Genomic DNA, 17721 nt, shown 5'->3' with positions numbered 1-17721 from the left:
GGCGCCGCGCGCCGTGATTGGCTGCTCAGTCACCTGGGACCTGTAATGGGTCCCAGATGATTGACAGGAGGGAGGGAGCAGAGCTGAGCCCTTCCTGTGCCTGGGGGGAAGTGATGTCACCAGCCCAGGCACTGAAAGAGGCAGACTACGAGGGACCCCCTAGCAACAGGCATTTAGAGGTGAGTAAAAAAAAAAAAAAAAAATCCAAATTTTTTTGTATTTTTTTTTAGAATTTTTCATGTAGTTTTGTTTGACTCGGTGATCACAGCGGCAACACCACGCGCCCTGCAGGGTGCGAGTGCACAAGGGAGGATGTCCCATGACGGCCTCCCGGAAATTGAGGTCCGCGCTGTGGCTGTCATTCGGCTATGGCCCGGAACTCAAGTGGTTAAAGTTGCATTTTTTTTTTTTCACAATTTTTTAGAAAATTAAGAAATTCAATAAAATGTGGGGTTTTTTCATTATTTTTTTCCCCATCTTGTCACCAGTGCAGTACAAATTCATCATATGACTGGTGTGGCGGTGATCAGAAATACTGACTGATAACAGTATGTAAAAAAATAAATAAATAAATAAATAAAAAAAGTTGAATCATTTATTGGTGGAGGGGGGATTATGGTGTGGGGTTGTTTTTCAGGGGTTGGGATTGACACCTTAGTTCCAGTGAAGGGAACTCTTAAGGCTTCAGCATACCAAGACATTTTGGATGATTTCATGCTCCCAACTTTGTGGGAATAGTTTGGGGATGGCTCCTTCCTGTTCCAACCTGCTTGTGCACCAGTGCACAAAGCAAGGTCCATAAAGACATGGATGAGCGAGTTTGGGGTGGAGGAACTTGCATGGCCTGCACAGAGTCCTGACCTCAACTTGATAGAACACCTTTGGGATTAATTAGAGTGGAGACTGCGAGCCAGGCCTTCTCATCCAACATCAGTGTCTGACCTCATAAATGCTCTTCTAGAAGAATGGTCAAACATTCCCATAGACACACTCCTAAACCTTGTGGACAGACTTCCCAGAAGAGTTGAAGCTGTTATAGCTGCAAAGGGTGGGCCAACTCAATATTGAATTCTACGGACTAAGACTGGGATGACAGTAAAGTTCATGTGTGTGTGTAAAGTAGAGCTGGCCAATTAATTGCCAAGAATCGTTATCACGATCTTGACTAAAGCGTTTCACAATTCTTTCTATGCAAAGAATTCTCTCTGCTCTTCTGAAGCCACAGCCATTAAAAGAAAGGAAGAGAAAAACCAGACAGTCTGCCAAGAATCAACACATTCTTTATCAGTTGAACTAAGTATGAACATTGTAACAATTTGTCAATGGAATAGACTTTGTTTGTAAGTGAAAAAAGTTTAAGCACTTAAAGTGGTTGTATAGTCTCTTTTTTTACACTTTTACCTGCAGGTAAGCCTATAATAAGGCTTACCTGTAGGTAAAAAAAATATCTCCTAAACCTGTACGGTTTAGGAGATATTCCCCTTGCTATGAGCCACTGACTGCAGCGGCGCATGCGCACAGGGGATTCTCGGCTGAAGGCCCGGCAACTGCTGGACCTTGCCGGGTAAGAAATCTCCCGTGTGCATGCGTGGGAGTGACGACATCGCGGCTCCAGCCACTCACAACGCTGGAACCGCGATACCCGGAAGACACGCCGAGGCAACATGACAGCTCCCTCGGCGTGGACCAGGTAAGATACCGACACCTCGTTCTAAGGTAAGTATTTCATAATGAGCTAGTATGCGGTGCATACTAGCTCATTATGCCTTTTGCTTTACAGGGGGTAAAAAAAAAAAAAAAATTTCAGCGGGTATACAACCGCTTTAAACACTAAACCTTTTTCTGACATTTGTTGGTTTCAAGTTAAAATAATTTTTTTGCTAAAAATTACTTAGAACCCCCAAACATTATATACCGGTATATTTTTTTAGTAGACACCCTAGAGAATAAAATGGTGGTCGTTTCAATATTTTGTCACACTGTATTTGCGCAGCGGTCTTTCAAATGAAATTTTTTTTTGGAAAAAATAACTTTAATGAATTTAAAAAACACCCCAGTAAAGTTAGACCATTTTTTTTTTTTTTTTTTTTTTTTGTATAATGTGAAAGATTTTACGTTGCGAGAATCGTGATCTTTTTATTCTAAGCAAAAAAAAAATTGTGATTCTCATTTTAGCCACAATCGTGCAGCTCTAGTGTAAAGGCAGGCATCCCAATACTTTTGGCAATATAATATTTATATATATATATATATATATATATATATATATATATATATATATATATATATATATATATATATATACACACATACACACACACACACACACACACACACAGTACTTTTGACTGGAGCATGCCTCATAGTACGTTAGGCGCATGATACCCTCTACAGGAAGAACAATGCATAATACAACCTGCATATATTTTCCCACTCTCCTCTGTGTGCACCACATTTACAAAACCTCTGAGTGTTCCTGTACCTGGCACCAGACAGGAGGAAGTACTGTAAGGTCCTGGGATTTATTCAAATCCTGGGACAGTCCCAAAGTTCAGAAGGTTAGGAAGTATGGAAAAGCAAAGAGCAAGGAGGACCCAGTGGTGTCACATGACCAACCTGAAGGCCTCTTTCCCCCTTTTGTTCTCCCTCCCCTAAACCCAAATTCTCGCTCTCTTCCATCCTTTTTTCCTTCATCCAGGTCTTCTACCTTCATTTCCTTGTCACACAGGTGACACATCATCAAATCCTATGAGGAGGGAGCGGGGAATGTGGCCGAGCCTCACTCTCTGTGTCTATGGACGCAGAGAGCTCAGCTCCAAATCACACCCACATGGGTACCCCATAGCAAGGGCCAGAGAGGCCAGCGCTGGAGAGGGGGGGCGGGGTGCTAAACAAGAGGTAAGGGTTTGCCCTGTGCAATATCCTTGCGCAAGGCAAGTATAAACCTCTTTATTTTTATTTTATTTTTTTACACAACACATATCCTCTATGTGATGCTTTTTTTGGTGACCAGTTCTCTTTAATAAGATATCCAGAGTCTAAACGACCCAGAGTGTCTATGTGCTTCACTGAATGTAAAGCAATGCACATCGCACTGCATTACATTCTTTCCAGGGAAACTGTCAACGAGGACCCAGAAGCAACATCACACGTCACTTCCGGGTCAACAAGAAGGGGAGGAGAGCGCTCTCCTCCTAATGGCTGCACCCGCTATGCCAGTCCCAAGCCCGCAGATGGGCAAGTGAAGCTGTGGAGCCCGGAATACATATCAAGGGGGGGGGGGGGCGTGGGCGTGGTGTGTGCAGCATTCGGGCGGCAGCCCAGGTGCTAGGACGCAATTTCTTGTCGCCATTGTGACCTGGCGCCTGGGGTTTGTCGAGCCTTGGTGGGTTTACAATCATATTTTAGGTGGTCAGTAAAGAAAATGTGTCATGACAGTAAATTTTCCCTGTTTAGTCTGAAAAAAAATTTTTTTTAAGTTGTTGGGGGTTGGCAACCTTGCTGTTCCCTGCTTTGATGTACCTGGAATGTATTTAGCAAATTTAAACTAAAAGCTCAATTGGGCTTTAAAATATTGATCAGAAGATAGTCAACATGTTTAGATTTAAAAAAAAAAAAAAAAAAAATGCACAGGAGTGAAAAACCTAGAGAGGTAATGGTGTCAGGCAGCAAGTCTAGCATGGCAGTCCAATACAAGCCGCAGGAAGTATCGTAATACTGGAAGATGTTCACTTAGCGCCCTCTAGTGGTCAGATCTGTATACTTTTACCATGCATCATTCTTAAAAGGGTAACTCCACTTTCGTGGGAAAACAAAATAGAAAATTAAGAAAAAAATGATATAGCGTGTACAATTGTGATACAAGTCATATTGTAATTGAATGTTATTAAAAATTACCTTACCAATCTGCAGCCACTGTAATTTTCTATAAATGCAAAGCAATATGGCTACCTAGAGGTGTTCTGTACACAGAATGTGTGTTGACCACTCCCCAGAAACATTTCCTGCTTGTGTGATTTGCTCACCAATTTTCCCAGAAGTCTGCCTAAGATACGAGTCAGATTTCAGGCATCCCCTGCAACAAAAATGTCATTTTTGGTGAGATATTTCCAATAGGAAATCACGTCTAAAGGGATGCAGACCCAGCAGATTTCCTCATTAGTGCCCTGCAGCTGCCACAGCTGATTGATAATTATGAAACCACTCCGATTAGACCCACTCAGAACAGAGGCACAGACAGACAAACACACAGGGACACTTCAGAACAACAAAAAAGGTTGTTATAATCCTTGCAATGTACATAGATCACCCAGAGGGAAATGTTTTTTTCTCAATAAAAAAGTGGAGTTACGCTTTAACCGGTTCCCGACCAGGTCAAGTACTTTTACTGCGACACAATGGCACCGCTGCATGAAACCCTGTACGGGTTTCCCTTTAGGAGCCTCCAGAGTGCGCACAGGCTGCACGGTGGGGGAGTGGATACGCGTGCACAAGAGCCAGCACGGGGATGTGTGTGTGTAAACACACAAATCCCTGTTCCATCCTGGGAGAGGAGACATATTATTGTTCCTACTTAGTAGGAACAAAGGATATGTCTCCTCCCCCAGTCAGTCCTATCCCCTCACAGTTAGAACACACCCAGGGAACACATTTCACCCTTTCATCGCCCCCTAGTGTTAACCTCTTCCCTGCCAGTGACATTTACACAGTAATCGGTGCATATTTATAGCACTGATCCCAAAAATGTGTCAAAAGTGTACAATCCATCGAAATGTTGCAGTACCGCTGAAAATCGCAGATCACCGCCATTAAAAGTAAAAAATAAATATGCCATAAATCTTTCCCATAGTTTGGCTTGTGTACAATCAATAAACGCTTATTGCGATTTTTTTTTTAACCAAAAATATGTAGAAGAATATATAGAATATATATATTGGCCTAAACTGAGGAAGAAATCTGTTTAATTTTATTTTGTATTTTTGGGGATATTTATTATAGCAAAAAATATTTATTTTTTTTCAAAATTGTCGCTTTTTTTGTTTATAGCGCAAACATTAAATAACAGAGGTGATCAAATACCACCAAAAGAAAGCTCTATTTGTGGGAAAAAAAAGGACGCAAATTTTGTTTGGGTACAGCATTGCATGACCGCGCAACTCTCAGTTAAAGCGACGCAGTGCCAAATTGTAAAAAGTACTCTGGTCACTTTAATTTTCTGTAGCCAATGACAGGTCGACTTGGCCTTGTATTTTGGAATGTCCAAGTACGTGCACAGCTTCCTGGCTGATGAATGCAAATGTTCCTCCAGTATTTTTGATAACACACTGCATTCATCTTGCCATCAATTTTGATCAGATTTCCTGTGCCTTTGTATCTCACACATCCCCAAAACATCAGCGATCCACCTCCATGTTTCGCAGTAGGAATGGTGTACCTTTCATCATAGGCCTTGTTGAATCCTCTCCAAATGTAGTGTTTATGGTTGTGGCCAAAAAGCTCAATTTTGGTCTTATAACTCCAAATGACTTTGTGCCAGAAGGTTTGAGGCTTGTCTCTGTGCTGTTTGGCATATTGTAAGCGGGATACTTTGTGGCATTTGCATAGTAATGGCTTTCTTCTGGCGACTCGACCATGCAGCCCATCTTTCTTCAAGTGCCTCCTTATTGTGCATCTTGAAACAACCACACTACATGTTTTCAGAGAGTCCTGTATTTCACCTGAAGTTATTTGTGGGTTTTCTTTGCATCCCGAACAATTTTCCTGGCAGTTGTGGCTGAAATTTTAGTTGGTCTACCTGACCGTGGTTTGGTTTCAACAGAACCCCTCATTGTCCACTTCTTGATTAGAGTTTGAACACTGCTGATTGGCATTCTCAATTACTTGGATATCTTTTTATATCCCTTTCCTGTCTTATATAGCCCTTTCCCCATGACTCTTGGAGGGGATGATAAGGGACTATATACAAGATTTTAGTAATGAGAACGGTACCATTAGCAGTAATCAGCATGGATTCATGAAGAATAGTTCTTGCCAAACCAATCTATTAACCTTCTATGAGGAGGTGAGTTGCCATCTAGATAAAGGAAGGCCCGTAGACGTGGTGTATCTGGATTTTGCAAAAGCATTTGACACAGTTCCCCATAAATGTTTACTGTACAAAATAAGGTCCGTTGGCATGGACCATAGGGTGAGTACATGGATTGAGAACTGGCTACAAGGGCGAGTTCAGAGGGTGGTGATAAATGGGGAGTACTCGGAATGGTCAGGGGTGGGTAGTGGGGTCCCATAGGGTTCTGTGCTGGGACCAATCCTATTTAATTCATTCATAAACGACCTGGAGGATGGGATAAACAGTTCAATCTCTATTTGTGGACGATACTAAGCTAAGCAGGGCAATAACTTCTCTGAAGGATGTGGAAACCTTGCAAAAAGATCTGAACAAATTAATGGGGTGGCAAATGAGGTTCAATGTAGAAAAATGTAAAATAATGCATTTGGGCGGCAAAAATATGAATACAATCTATACACTGGGGGGAGAACCTCTGGGGGAATCTAGGATGGAAAAGGACCTGGGGGTCCTAGTAGATGATAGGCTCAGCAATGACATGCAATGACAAGCTGCTGCTAACAAAGCAAACAGAATATTGGCATGCATTAAAAAGGGGACCAACTCCAGAGATAAAACAATAATTCTACAAGACTCTGGTCCGGCCGCACCTAGAGTATGCTGTCCAGTTCTGGGCACCAGTCCTCAGGAAGGATGTTTATGGAAATGGAGCGAATACAAGGAAGGACAACAAAGCTAATAAAGGTCTGAGGGACGGAGTTTCCGCGCTCACGGACCTGAAGGCTTGCAGCCTCCCCTTACACTTACCCCCGAAGGGGTGAGTTAAATGGAAAAAGGAATGTTAATTAAGGGTGAGTGGCGCTACCTTACCTTACCAATTAATAATATAATAAACCCCAAAAATAAAATATATATGCTTAGTGCAAGCCCTTAATCATACAAATTCATTGGGTAGTGAATGTGAGTGTCCACCACTAAAAGAGTGGACTGTACTAGCGTGTCAGTCTCATAACCTACATAAAGTGTACACCGTGTGGCTGACCATCGCAAATTGATTAATAAGTGACCACTTATAGAAATATAGTAAATGACAGTGCAAAAAATATAAATGACAGTAAAAAATGACAGTAAATTAAACCACAGTCTGTGCCATGGAAGGGAATCAATCCAAGAGGGATCCCCCTTCTGAAAATCAGTGTGCAACCCACTTTCTAAATGGCATTAATCAGGATATCTCAATCCTATGTTGATCCACAAATATGTCCAAAAATTACATAAGGTGAAAAAAACTAATAAATGTAGATATATGTATCATAAAAATACCTTGGAATGAGAAATGGTATCGCCTAAAGCTAATTAGAGAGGCTAATGGAGCACCAATGTTACGTTTAGACATTATTACCTATGCAGTTAAGGATCGCATTATGTTATGTCTGCCCTATTAACGACAAGCGGGGATATAAGTTCAGGTTCCCTTATATGGTAATTGGATTATCCTCCTTTGTCCGCAATGCTTTGACCCGGGAGGCGATATGAGACTGATTACGCCCAGGGGAGGAGTGTGGGAGGAATATACCATCACTGCTTGTCTTTAAATAACACAGGACGAGGTACGTCAGCCGCGCCTTTGATAACGTCGATGACGAAACGCGTAAGTCGGAGCTACGCACTGACGTCACACGCGGAAGTAGGAGAGTGTGGAACGCAGCTGAGGCGCACGCCGCTTAGCTGATGGTTCCAGATGCACGAGCTCTCTCCATACTAAAATAGACTACACGCTGTGTGACCATTTGGTTCTTTTAGAAGAAGCCTGGATTTTATTTTATTTATTTTAGTTATTTTATTTTATTTATTTTATCTTATGTGCTGTTATGATAGCTGAATAAATTATTTAAAACGTATCACACTATGGAGCCCTGTTTCTTCCATATGAGGATATACTGAAGGATACTTCACAGCTGGAGCGGGAGACCCTGAAACATCATATCGCCGTTTGGTACTACATGCCTACTACCCCTGCAGGGGTGCAGGGAACTGGTGAGTGGGGATCTTTGAGGGGGAGCACCGCAAGTCACTGGATTTGAACAGCTGTCTTCACGAAAGTCACTTACCACAGACGTTTTGTTTTTTATGCTGGACTCTGATACACCCAATTTTTTCACCATTTTTTCACTAATTTTTAGGTGCGCATTTTTGCATTTTATGTCTAAGTGGGATTACTTATGATACATATATCTACATTTATTAGTTTTTTTCACCTTATATAATTTTTGGACATATTTGTGGATCAACATAGGATTGAGATATCCTGATTAATGCCATTTAGAAAGTGGGTTGCACACTGATTTTCAGAAGGGGGATCCCTCTTGGTCACTTATTAATCAATTTGCGATGGTCAGCCACACGGTGTACACTTTATGTAGGTTATGAGACTGACACGCTAGTACAGTCCACTCTTTTAGTGGTGGACACTCACATTCACTACCCAATGAATTTGTATGATTAAGGGCTTGCACTAAGCATACATATTTTATTTTTGGGGTTTAATATATTATTAATTAAGGTACCCTGGTAAGGTAGCGCCACTCACCCTTAATTAACATTCCTTTTTCCAACAAAGCTAATAAAGGGTCTGGAGGATCTTAGTTATGAGGAAAGGTTGTGAGCACTGATCTTATTCTCTCTGGAGAAGAGACTCTTGAGAGGGGATATGATTTCAATTTACAAATACTGTACTGGTGACCCCACAATAGGGATAAAACTTTTTCGCGGAAGGGAGTTGAACAAGAAATGTGGCCGCTCATTAAAATGAGAACAAAAGAGGTTTAACATTAAACTACGTAGAGGGTTCTTTACTGTAATGCCCCGTACACACGGTCGGATTTTCCGATGGAAAATGCGTGATAGGACCTTGTTGTCGGAAATTCCGACCGTGTGTAGGCTCCATCACAAATTTTCCATCGGATTTTCCGACACACAAAGTTTGAGAGCAGGATATAAAATTTTCCGACAACAAAATCCGTTGTCGGAAATTCCGATCGTGTGTACACAAATCCGACGGACAAAGTGCCACGCATGCTCAGAATAAATAAAGGGATGAAAGCTATTAGCCACTGCCCCGTTTATAGTCCCGACGTACGTGTTTTACGTCACCGCGTTTAGAACGATCGGATTTTCCAACAACTTTGTGTGACCGTGTGTATGCAAGACAAGTTTGAGCCAACATCCGTCGGAAAAAATCCTAGGATTTTGTTGTCGGAATGTCCGATCAATGTCCGACCGTGTGTACGGGGCATAAGAGTGGCAAGGATGTGGAATTCCCTTCCACAGGTGGTGGTCTCAGCAGCATTGATAGTTTCACGAAACTATTAGATAAGCACCTGAATGACCACAACATACAGGGATATACAATGTAATACTGACATATAATCGCACACATAGGTTGGACTTGATAGACTTGTGTCTTTTTTCGACCTCACCTACTATGTAACTTTGACTCAGAATCCAGAAACGTCAGTGCAGCACTGGATGAAAGATGCAAGTATCTGTCAGGAGTCCAGAAACTCATTGATCTTTTATACACACACTAATTACAAGCAAACAGATCACAGGTGAGGATGGTTACCTTTAATAGCCATTCAAACCCCTTTGTGTCAACTTATGTGCATGTTATCAGGACAAAATCACCAGGGTATGTAAACTTTTGATCAGGGTCATTTGGGTAGGTTCTGTTGTGATGATTTAAAAAGAGTAAACACAGTTGATTGATAATAAATGGCTTCAGCCAAACACTAACCATGAGTGAAAGAAAAGTTTTTGTTTTATCATTTGTATTCTCTGAAAAATGGCCAAGAAATCATAAATTCTGCAAGGGTATGTAAACTTATGAGCACAACTGTATGTGTGCATTTATCTTATATCTATCAATCTTATCTTTAATGTCTATTCATCTTACATTTGATATCGGTCTATCAAATCTAAAATTTGATCTCTCTCCATCTTCTATTTGATATCTAACTAATATTTGATCTCTATCTCTTATACTGTATATGATACCTGTATATTTAGTTTGTATTTGATATCAATTTATCTTACTGTAAATTTGATATCTCTTGATCATTTGATATCCGTCTATCACTCTATTTGATAGATATATAGAGATCAGATATTATTGATACCTGTCTATCTTATACTTGGTATCTATTGATCATTTGAGATCAGTCTATCAATCTAATATTACATTTCTATGTATCTATCTTATATAGTAGATATCCATTGATCATTTCAAATCTATTATACTAATTATATAAGCATTAATCTTATATTTACCTCGTATTTGATATCTCTTGATCATTTGATAGCTGTCTAATATTTGATATCTAAATAACGAATATTTGATCTCTATATATCTATCTTAAATTTGTTATCTATTGATCATTTGATATCGGTCTAATATTTGATCTCCATCTACCTTATACTGTATATATCTATGGATCATTTAAAATCTATTGATTTTCTATTTGATATCTGTATTTGATACCTCTTGATCATCTGATATCTGCCTATCACTCTATTTGATATCTAAATATTTGATCTCTATATATCTCAAATATGAGATCTATCGATCTTACATTTGATACCTGTCTAGCTTACATTTGGCATCTATTGATCATTTGATATCTATCTAATATTTAATTTCTATGTATCTATCTTATACAGTATATAATTGCTATTGATCATTTCAAATATATTAATCTTATATTTGATATCTGTCTATTTACCTCATATTTAAACACTATCTTATATATGATATCAAATTTACAATCAATAGATATCTGACTATCTTAAATTTGATATCTATTGGGATCATTTGATATGTCTATTGATCTAATATTTGATCACTATGTATCTTATACTAAATATGATATCTATCAATCTTACATTTGATATCTGTATATTTATCTTATACTTGGTATCCATCGATCATTTATATCTTATCTAATGTTCGATCTCTATGTATCTATCAAAGTGTATATGGCATCTATGGATCGTTTGATATATATTCATATTATATTTGATATCTATTTATATTTGAGATCTATTGATCTTGTATTTGATATCTATTTTACTGTATACTAGATCCCTCTTGATCATTTGATATGTTTATCGCTCCAATATTTAATATCTCTCTATCGTAAAAGATAGATGTTTGAAGCTGGCACCTACATGAAATCTTGTGTTTCATACTCGCCGTCTCTATAGAATTGCCATGCGATAACTTGTATCTGCTGTCTGTACATAAGGTGAACGCACTTCCTGAGCTCTCACACACACAATGGGCTCTCTCCTTTCCTAACCATCATCACACCTATCAATTTACAGCAGGCTGCATTTCCAGCATCTGTTGCCATGGCAACCCGCTACACTGTCCTGACATGCACTTATCATTAAATGTACCCAGCATGCCACAGTACAAAACAACTGTCTGTCTCCATGCCAAGACCATCTCAGGGGTACATGTGGGGGGGGACAGGTGAAAATATATTCTGCTCCAGAGACGCACAGGAAATGCAATGGTTTGTATATAGGTCAGAACTAGTTGTTTTTTACATTTTGGGTAAAGTGGGTAAGTGTTAGAACCCCTGTCAGACTGTTACTGCTATCCAGGGCTTCATTAGAGAGATTTCCCCTCACTTCCTGTCAACTGGAGAAGTGAAGAGCTCTAACAGCAACGCAGACAAATATAAAAACTGTATTTTTTGTGAATGAAAAGGCTAGAACCCCTGTCATATTTTTATTTCTGTCTGTGTTCCTGATTTTCATAAATGTTCCATCTGGTGACACTGCTGTCAGCAGGACAGGAAGCGAGAGAGAATCTCCCTAACGGGGGCCTGAATAGCAGTAAAAACATGGCAAGGGTTCTAATCCCTTCCCACACTACTACAAAAACATATTTGGTTTGCCATGAACGTTACAAAATGAAACTCTTCCATTATATGGGCTTTTATGCACACAGAATATAGACAGTATACTATGTGTAAAAAAATGTGCTGTGCAGATTTTTAAAAAGCTAAACTCCGGGTACAAAAGCTCTCACGTAAAATACAATTCCTTAAAGCCACAAGGGATAGATAACCACTTTGTGAGCCCCAAATGCTTTTGCAAGCCCAGACATTACCTTGTAAAAGTAGCAGTGACATCATCACTGTGCTGTCCATAGCCTGTGCAGAGAGCAGAGCTGTGGGAGGGGCCTAACTGACAAATGCAGCCCCCCCCCCCCCAGCACTGAGCTGCCGCCGTTGGTCACAGGCGCCTCCATATTTACCCGGGTCTTCCTTCCACGTTCACTCTCTCCAGCTGCGATGACATCACTCCCCCCCAGATATCACAGAGAGGTGCCATGAATGCACACTGAGCTGCACATGCGTGGGACAATGTACATTACAGCTGGCAAGCAGGGAGAAGCATTTATGACAGAAGAGATCGATAGGGTCTCCTCTGTCATAAAACCCTTGCTTGTCAGCAAAAAAAAGAGTGTTTAATACCATTTTATGCATTTTCACAGGCTCCAAAAAATGATCCCCAAATTGTTTGTAATATAATTTTCAGCTATGATCGTCAGCTCCATCTAGTGGTCAAAATACAATCATTTTTCTGAAATACCTCATTTAAAAAAAACAAAACTGCATTGTGGCCACTAGATGGAGATGACGAGCTTAGGAGGTAATCATATTTACAAGCAATATGGTGATCATTTGTTTTATATACTTAGCACACATCCCCCGCCCCTCCTCTGTATGCAGCACAGCACCCCCAGTATACAGTACACCCCCTCCTCTGTATGCAGCCCAGCCCCTCCCTGGTATATAGTACACCCCCTCCTCTGTACACAGCCCCCCCCCCCAGTATACAGCACACCCCTCTTCTGTACACAGCCCCCCCCCCCCAGTATACAGCACACCCCTCTTCTGTACGCAGCCCACCCCCCCCCCCCAGTATACAGCACACCCCTCTTCTGTACACAACCCCCCCCCGTATACAGCACACCCCTCTTCTGTACACAGCCCCCCCCCTCCCAGTATACAGCACACCCCTCTTCTGTACACAACCCCCCCCCAGTATACAGCACACCCCCCTTCTGTACACAGCCCCCCCCCCAGTATACAGCCCCCCCCCCCAGTATACAGCACCCCCCCTTCTGTACACAAACCCCCCCCCAGTATACAGCACACCCCTCTTCTGTACACAGCCCCCCCTCCAGTATACAGCACCCCCCCCTTCTGTACACAAACCCCCCCCAGTATACAGCACACCCCTCTTCTGTACACAGCCCCCCTCCAGTATACAGCACACCCCCCTTCTGTACACAACCCCCCCCAGTATACAGCACACCCCCCTTCTGTACACAACCCCCCCCCCCAGTATACAGCACACCCCTCTTCTGTACACAGCCCCCCCAGTATACAGCACACCCCTCTTCTGTACACAGCCCCCCTCCAGTATACAGTACACCCCTCTTCTGTACACAGCCCCCCCCCCGTATACAGCACACCCCTCTTCTGTACACAGCCCCCCCCCCCAGTATACAGCACACCCCTCTTCTGTACACAGTCCCCACCCCAGTATACAGCACACCCCTCTTCTGTACACAGCCCCCCCAGTATACAGCACACCCCTCTTCTGTACACAGCCCCCCCAGTATACAGCACACCCCTCTTCTGTACACAACCCCCCCAGTATACAGCACACCCCTCTTCTGTACACAGCCCCCCCCCCCAGTATACAGCACACCCCTCTTCTGTACACAGCCCCCCCCCCCCAGTATACAGCACACCCCTCTTCTGTACACAGCCCCCCCCAGTATACAGCACACCCCTCTTCTGTACACAGCCCCCCCCCCTCAGTATACAGCACACCCCTCTTCTGTACACAGCCCCCCCCCCAGTATACAGCACACCCCTCTTCTGTACACAGCCCCCCCCCCCAGTATACAGCACACCCCTCTTCTGTACACAACCCCCCCAGTATACAGCACACCCCTCTTCTGTACACAGCCCCCCCCCCCCCAGTATACAGCACACCCCTCTTCTGTACACAGCCCCCCCCCCCAGTATACAGCACACCCCTCTTCTGTACACAGCCCCCCCCCCCAGTATACAGCACACCCCTCTTCTGTACACAGCCCCCCCAGTATACAGCACACCCCTCTTCTGTACACAGCCCCCCCCAGTATACAGCACACCCCTCTTCTGTACACAGCCCCCCCCCCCAGTATACAGCACACCCCTCTTCTGTACACAGCCCCCCCCCCAGTATACAGCACACCCCTCTTCTGTACACAGCCCCCCCTCAGTATACAGCACACCCCTCTTCTGTACACAGCCCCCCCTCCAGTATACAGCACACCCCTCTTCTGTACACAGCCCCCCCCCCCCAGTATACAGCACACCCCTCTTCTGTACACAGCCCCCCCCCCCAGTATACAGCACACCCCTCTTCTGTACACAGCCCCCCCTCCAGTATACAGCACACCCCTCTTCTGTACACAGCCCCCCCCCCCCCAGTACACAGTCCCCCCTCCTCCTCTGTACACAGCCCCCCCTCCTCCTCTGTACACAGCCCCCCCTCCTCCTCTGTACACAGCCCCCCCTCCTCTGTACACAGCCCCCCCCCTCTGTACACAGCCCCCCTCCTCTGTACACAGCCCCCCATCCTCCTCTGTATACAGCCCCCCCCCCTCCTCTGTACACAGCCCCCCCTCCTCTGTACACAGCCCCCCCCTCTGTACACAGCCCCCCTCCTCTGTACACAGCCCCCCCCTCCTCTGTACACAGCCCCCCCTCCTCTGTACACAGCCCCCCCATCAGACATGTTGCTGTCACTCACCCTGCAGCGGCCATCATAGAACAAGCTGGGCTCCAGGTTGCAGCAGATGACGGCGCTGGGAAGGGATCTCAGATCGATGTCCTCCATATCGATATCCAGGAAATCCCAGTCGTTGGCGTCCCGATGGGGCCCGGGGCCCTCAGAGCACACTCCTAGGTGAGCTGCCAGTTCCCGCAGGGCTTGCTCCATGACGTCACCAGCAGCAGGACATGGACCGCACACACGTCACCGGCCTAATCCTTACCGGATAGAACGGCGCTCATCGCTCTCACCCATACAATGTATTACTCCTGACACCGCACTGACGTCACGTGCACAGCGCCACCTGCTGGAGGGCTCGCTGTCATCGCTGCAGCGTCATGGTTAGCGCTGGAATTAGAATTCAGTGCAAAGCGGACCTGTCACCAGACATGGCAGATCTCATCATGTATGGAATGGTCAGATCATGGGAAATGGCTGCCCAGGTTGTGAACATTCTATAATTGTATCTGACTCTGGCTTTGTATAGAAATGATGCGACTAGCTGTATGCTGCGCTGACATTTGTGTGTTGCAGGAACGCACGCAAAATCACATGTTCCTGCAACGCACAAAAAAAACGCACATCCTGTTCTACGCATGTGGCGGTGATTAATGGCACTCTGTACAGGGGCAGCTGGTGCTCAAAATTTTTGGAGGGGCGCAAAACAAACTGAAAAATTGCAACCACTGTGCCCATCAAATGCAGCCACTGTGCCCATCAAATGCAGCCACTGTGCCCATCAAATGCAACCAATGTGCCCATCAAATGCAACCACTGTGCCCATCAAATGCAGCCACTGTGCCCATCAAACGCAACCACTGTGCCCATCAAATGCAACCACTGTGCCTATCAAATGCAACCACTGTGCCCATCAAATGCAGCCACTGTGCAACCACTGTGCCCGTCATACCAGTTACATTATGACGGGCACAGTGGTGTATTTGAAGTGGTCAAGGGGAACCCTGAGCCAACATTTTTTAAAAAATGCTGTGCCCCCCCCAAAATCCATACCAGGCCCTTCTCCGAGCACGCAACTTGGCAGGCCGCAGGAAAAGGAGGGGGGACGGGAGAGCGCCCCCCCTCCTGAACCGTACTAGGCCACATGCCCTCAACATGGGGAGGGTGCTTTGGGGTCCCCCCAAAGCACCTTGTCCCCATGTTAATGGAGACAAGTGCCTGATCCCCACAATCCTTGCCCGGTGGTTGTGGGGGTCTGCGGATGGGGGCTTATCGGAATCTGGAAGCCCCCTTTAACAAGAGGGCCTCCAGATCCCACACCCCCCCCCCCCATGTGAATGGGTATGGGGTACATTGCACTCCTACCGATTTACCAAAAAAGTAAAAATAACAGAAGACAGTTTTGGACAATTCCTTTATTAAAAAAAAAAAATGTCCCGCGATGTCCATTCATTTTCAATCACGGCGCCGACGGTCCCGGAAAAAAAAATGTCATGTCATATCAGAGGGGGGCAGGGTCACCCATTTACGTCACTGGGTGGCCCTGCCCTTGACTATATAAGAGCTGTCAAAGCAAAAAGACGGCAGTCGGCGGGACGCCTCCCATGGAGGCAGAGTTTTTCCTTTTATTTAAATTTTTTTCTTGGGACCATCAGACGTGTGATTTAACCACTTCAGCCCCGGAAGGATTTACCCCCTTCCTGACCAGAGCACTTTTTACAAATTGGCACTGCGTCGCTTTAACTGCTAATTGCGCGGTCATGCAATGCTGTAACCAAACGAAATTTGCGTCCTTTTCTTCCCACAAATAGAGCTTTCTTTTGATGGTATTTGATCACCTCTGCCGTTTTTATTTTTTGCGCTATACACGGAAAAAGACCGAAAATTTTGAAAAAAAATGATATTTTCTACTTTTTGTTCTAAAAAAAATCCAATAAACTCAATTTTAGTCATACATTTAGGCCAAAATGTATTTGGCCACATGTCTTTGGTAAAAAAAATGTCAATAAGTGTATATTTATTGGTTTGCGCAAAAGTTATAGCGCCTACAATCTAGGGTACATTTTCTGGAATTTACACAGCCTTTAATTTATGACTGCCTATGTCGTTTCTTGAGGTGCTAAAATGGCAGGGCAGTACAAAACCCCCACAAATGACCCCATTTTGGAAAGTAGACACCCCAAGGAAATTGCTGATAGGCATGTTGAGCCCATTGAATATTCATTTTTTTTGTCCCAAGTGATTGAATAATGACAAAAAAAAAAAAAAAAAAAAAAAAATTACAAAAAGTTGTCACTAAATGATATATTGCTCACACAGGCCATGGGCATATGTGGAATTGCACCCCAAAATACATTTAGCTGCTTCTCCTGAGTATGGGGATACCACATGTGTGGGACTTTTTGGGAGCCTAGCCGCATACGGGGCCCCGAAAACCAATCACCGCCTTCAGGATTTCTAAGGGCGTACATTTTTGATTTTACTCCTCACTACCTATCACAGTTTTGAAGGCCATAAAATGCCCAGATGGCACAAACCCCCCCCAAATGACCCCATTTTGGAAAGTAGACACCCCAAGCTATTTGCTGAGAGGCATGTTGAGTCCATGGAATATTTTATATTTTGACACAAGTTGCGGGAAAGTGACAATTTATTTATTTTTTTTTTTTTTTTTGCACAAAGTTGTCACTAAATGATATATTGCTCACACAGGTCATGGGCATATGTGGAATTGCACCCCAAAATACATTCTGCTGCTTCTCCTGAGTATGGGGATACCACATGTGTGG

General features: G+C 43.6%; 1 protein-coding gene across 1 annotated transcript in view; it reads right to left on the bottom strand.

The window, feature by feature from the left end:
• The window catches only part of RCAN1 (regulator of calcineurin 1), a 165746-nt gene extending 150464 nt beyond the window's left edge, over nucleotides 1–15282 (bottom strand). Inside the window, exon 1 of the mRNA XM_073617177.1 lies at nucleotides 14954–15282. Within this exon, the coding sequence (XP_073473278.1) occupies nucleotides 14954–15142 (189 nt within the window). The 5' untranslated portion in view covers nucleotides 15143–15282. The remainder of the gene's footprint in view (nucleotides 1–14953) is intronic.
• Between the last annotated feature and the right edge of the window lie 2439 nt (nucleotides 15283–17721).

This window comes from Aquarana catesbeiana, linkage group LG02 (genome assembly GCF_042186555.1).
Source record: "Aquarana catesbeiana isolate 2022-GZ linkage group LG02, ASM4218655v1, whole genome shotgun sequence".
Lineage (NCBI taxonomy): Eukaryota > Metazoa > Chordata > Amphibia > Anura > Ranidae > Aquarana > Aquarana catesbeiana.
This window is presented reverse-complemented; position numbering and strand designations above follow the sequence as displayed.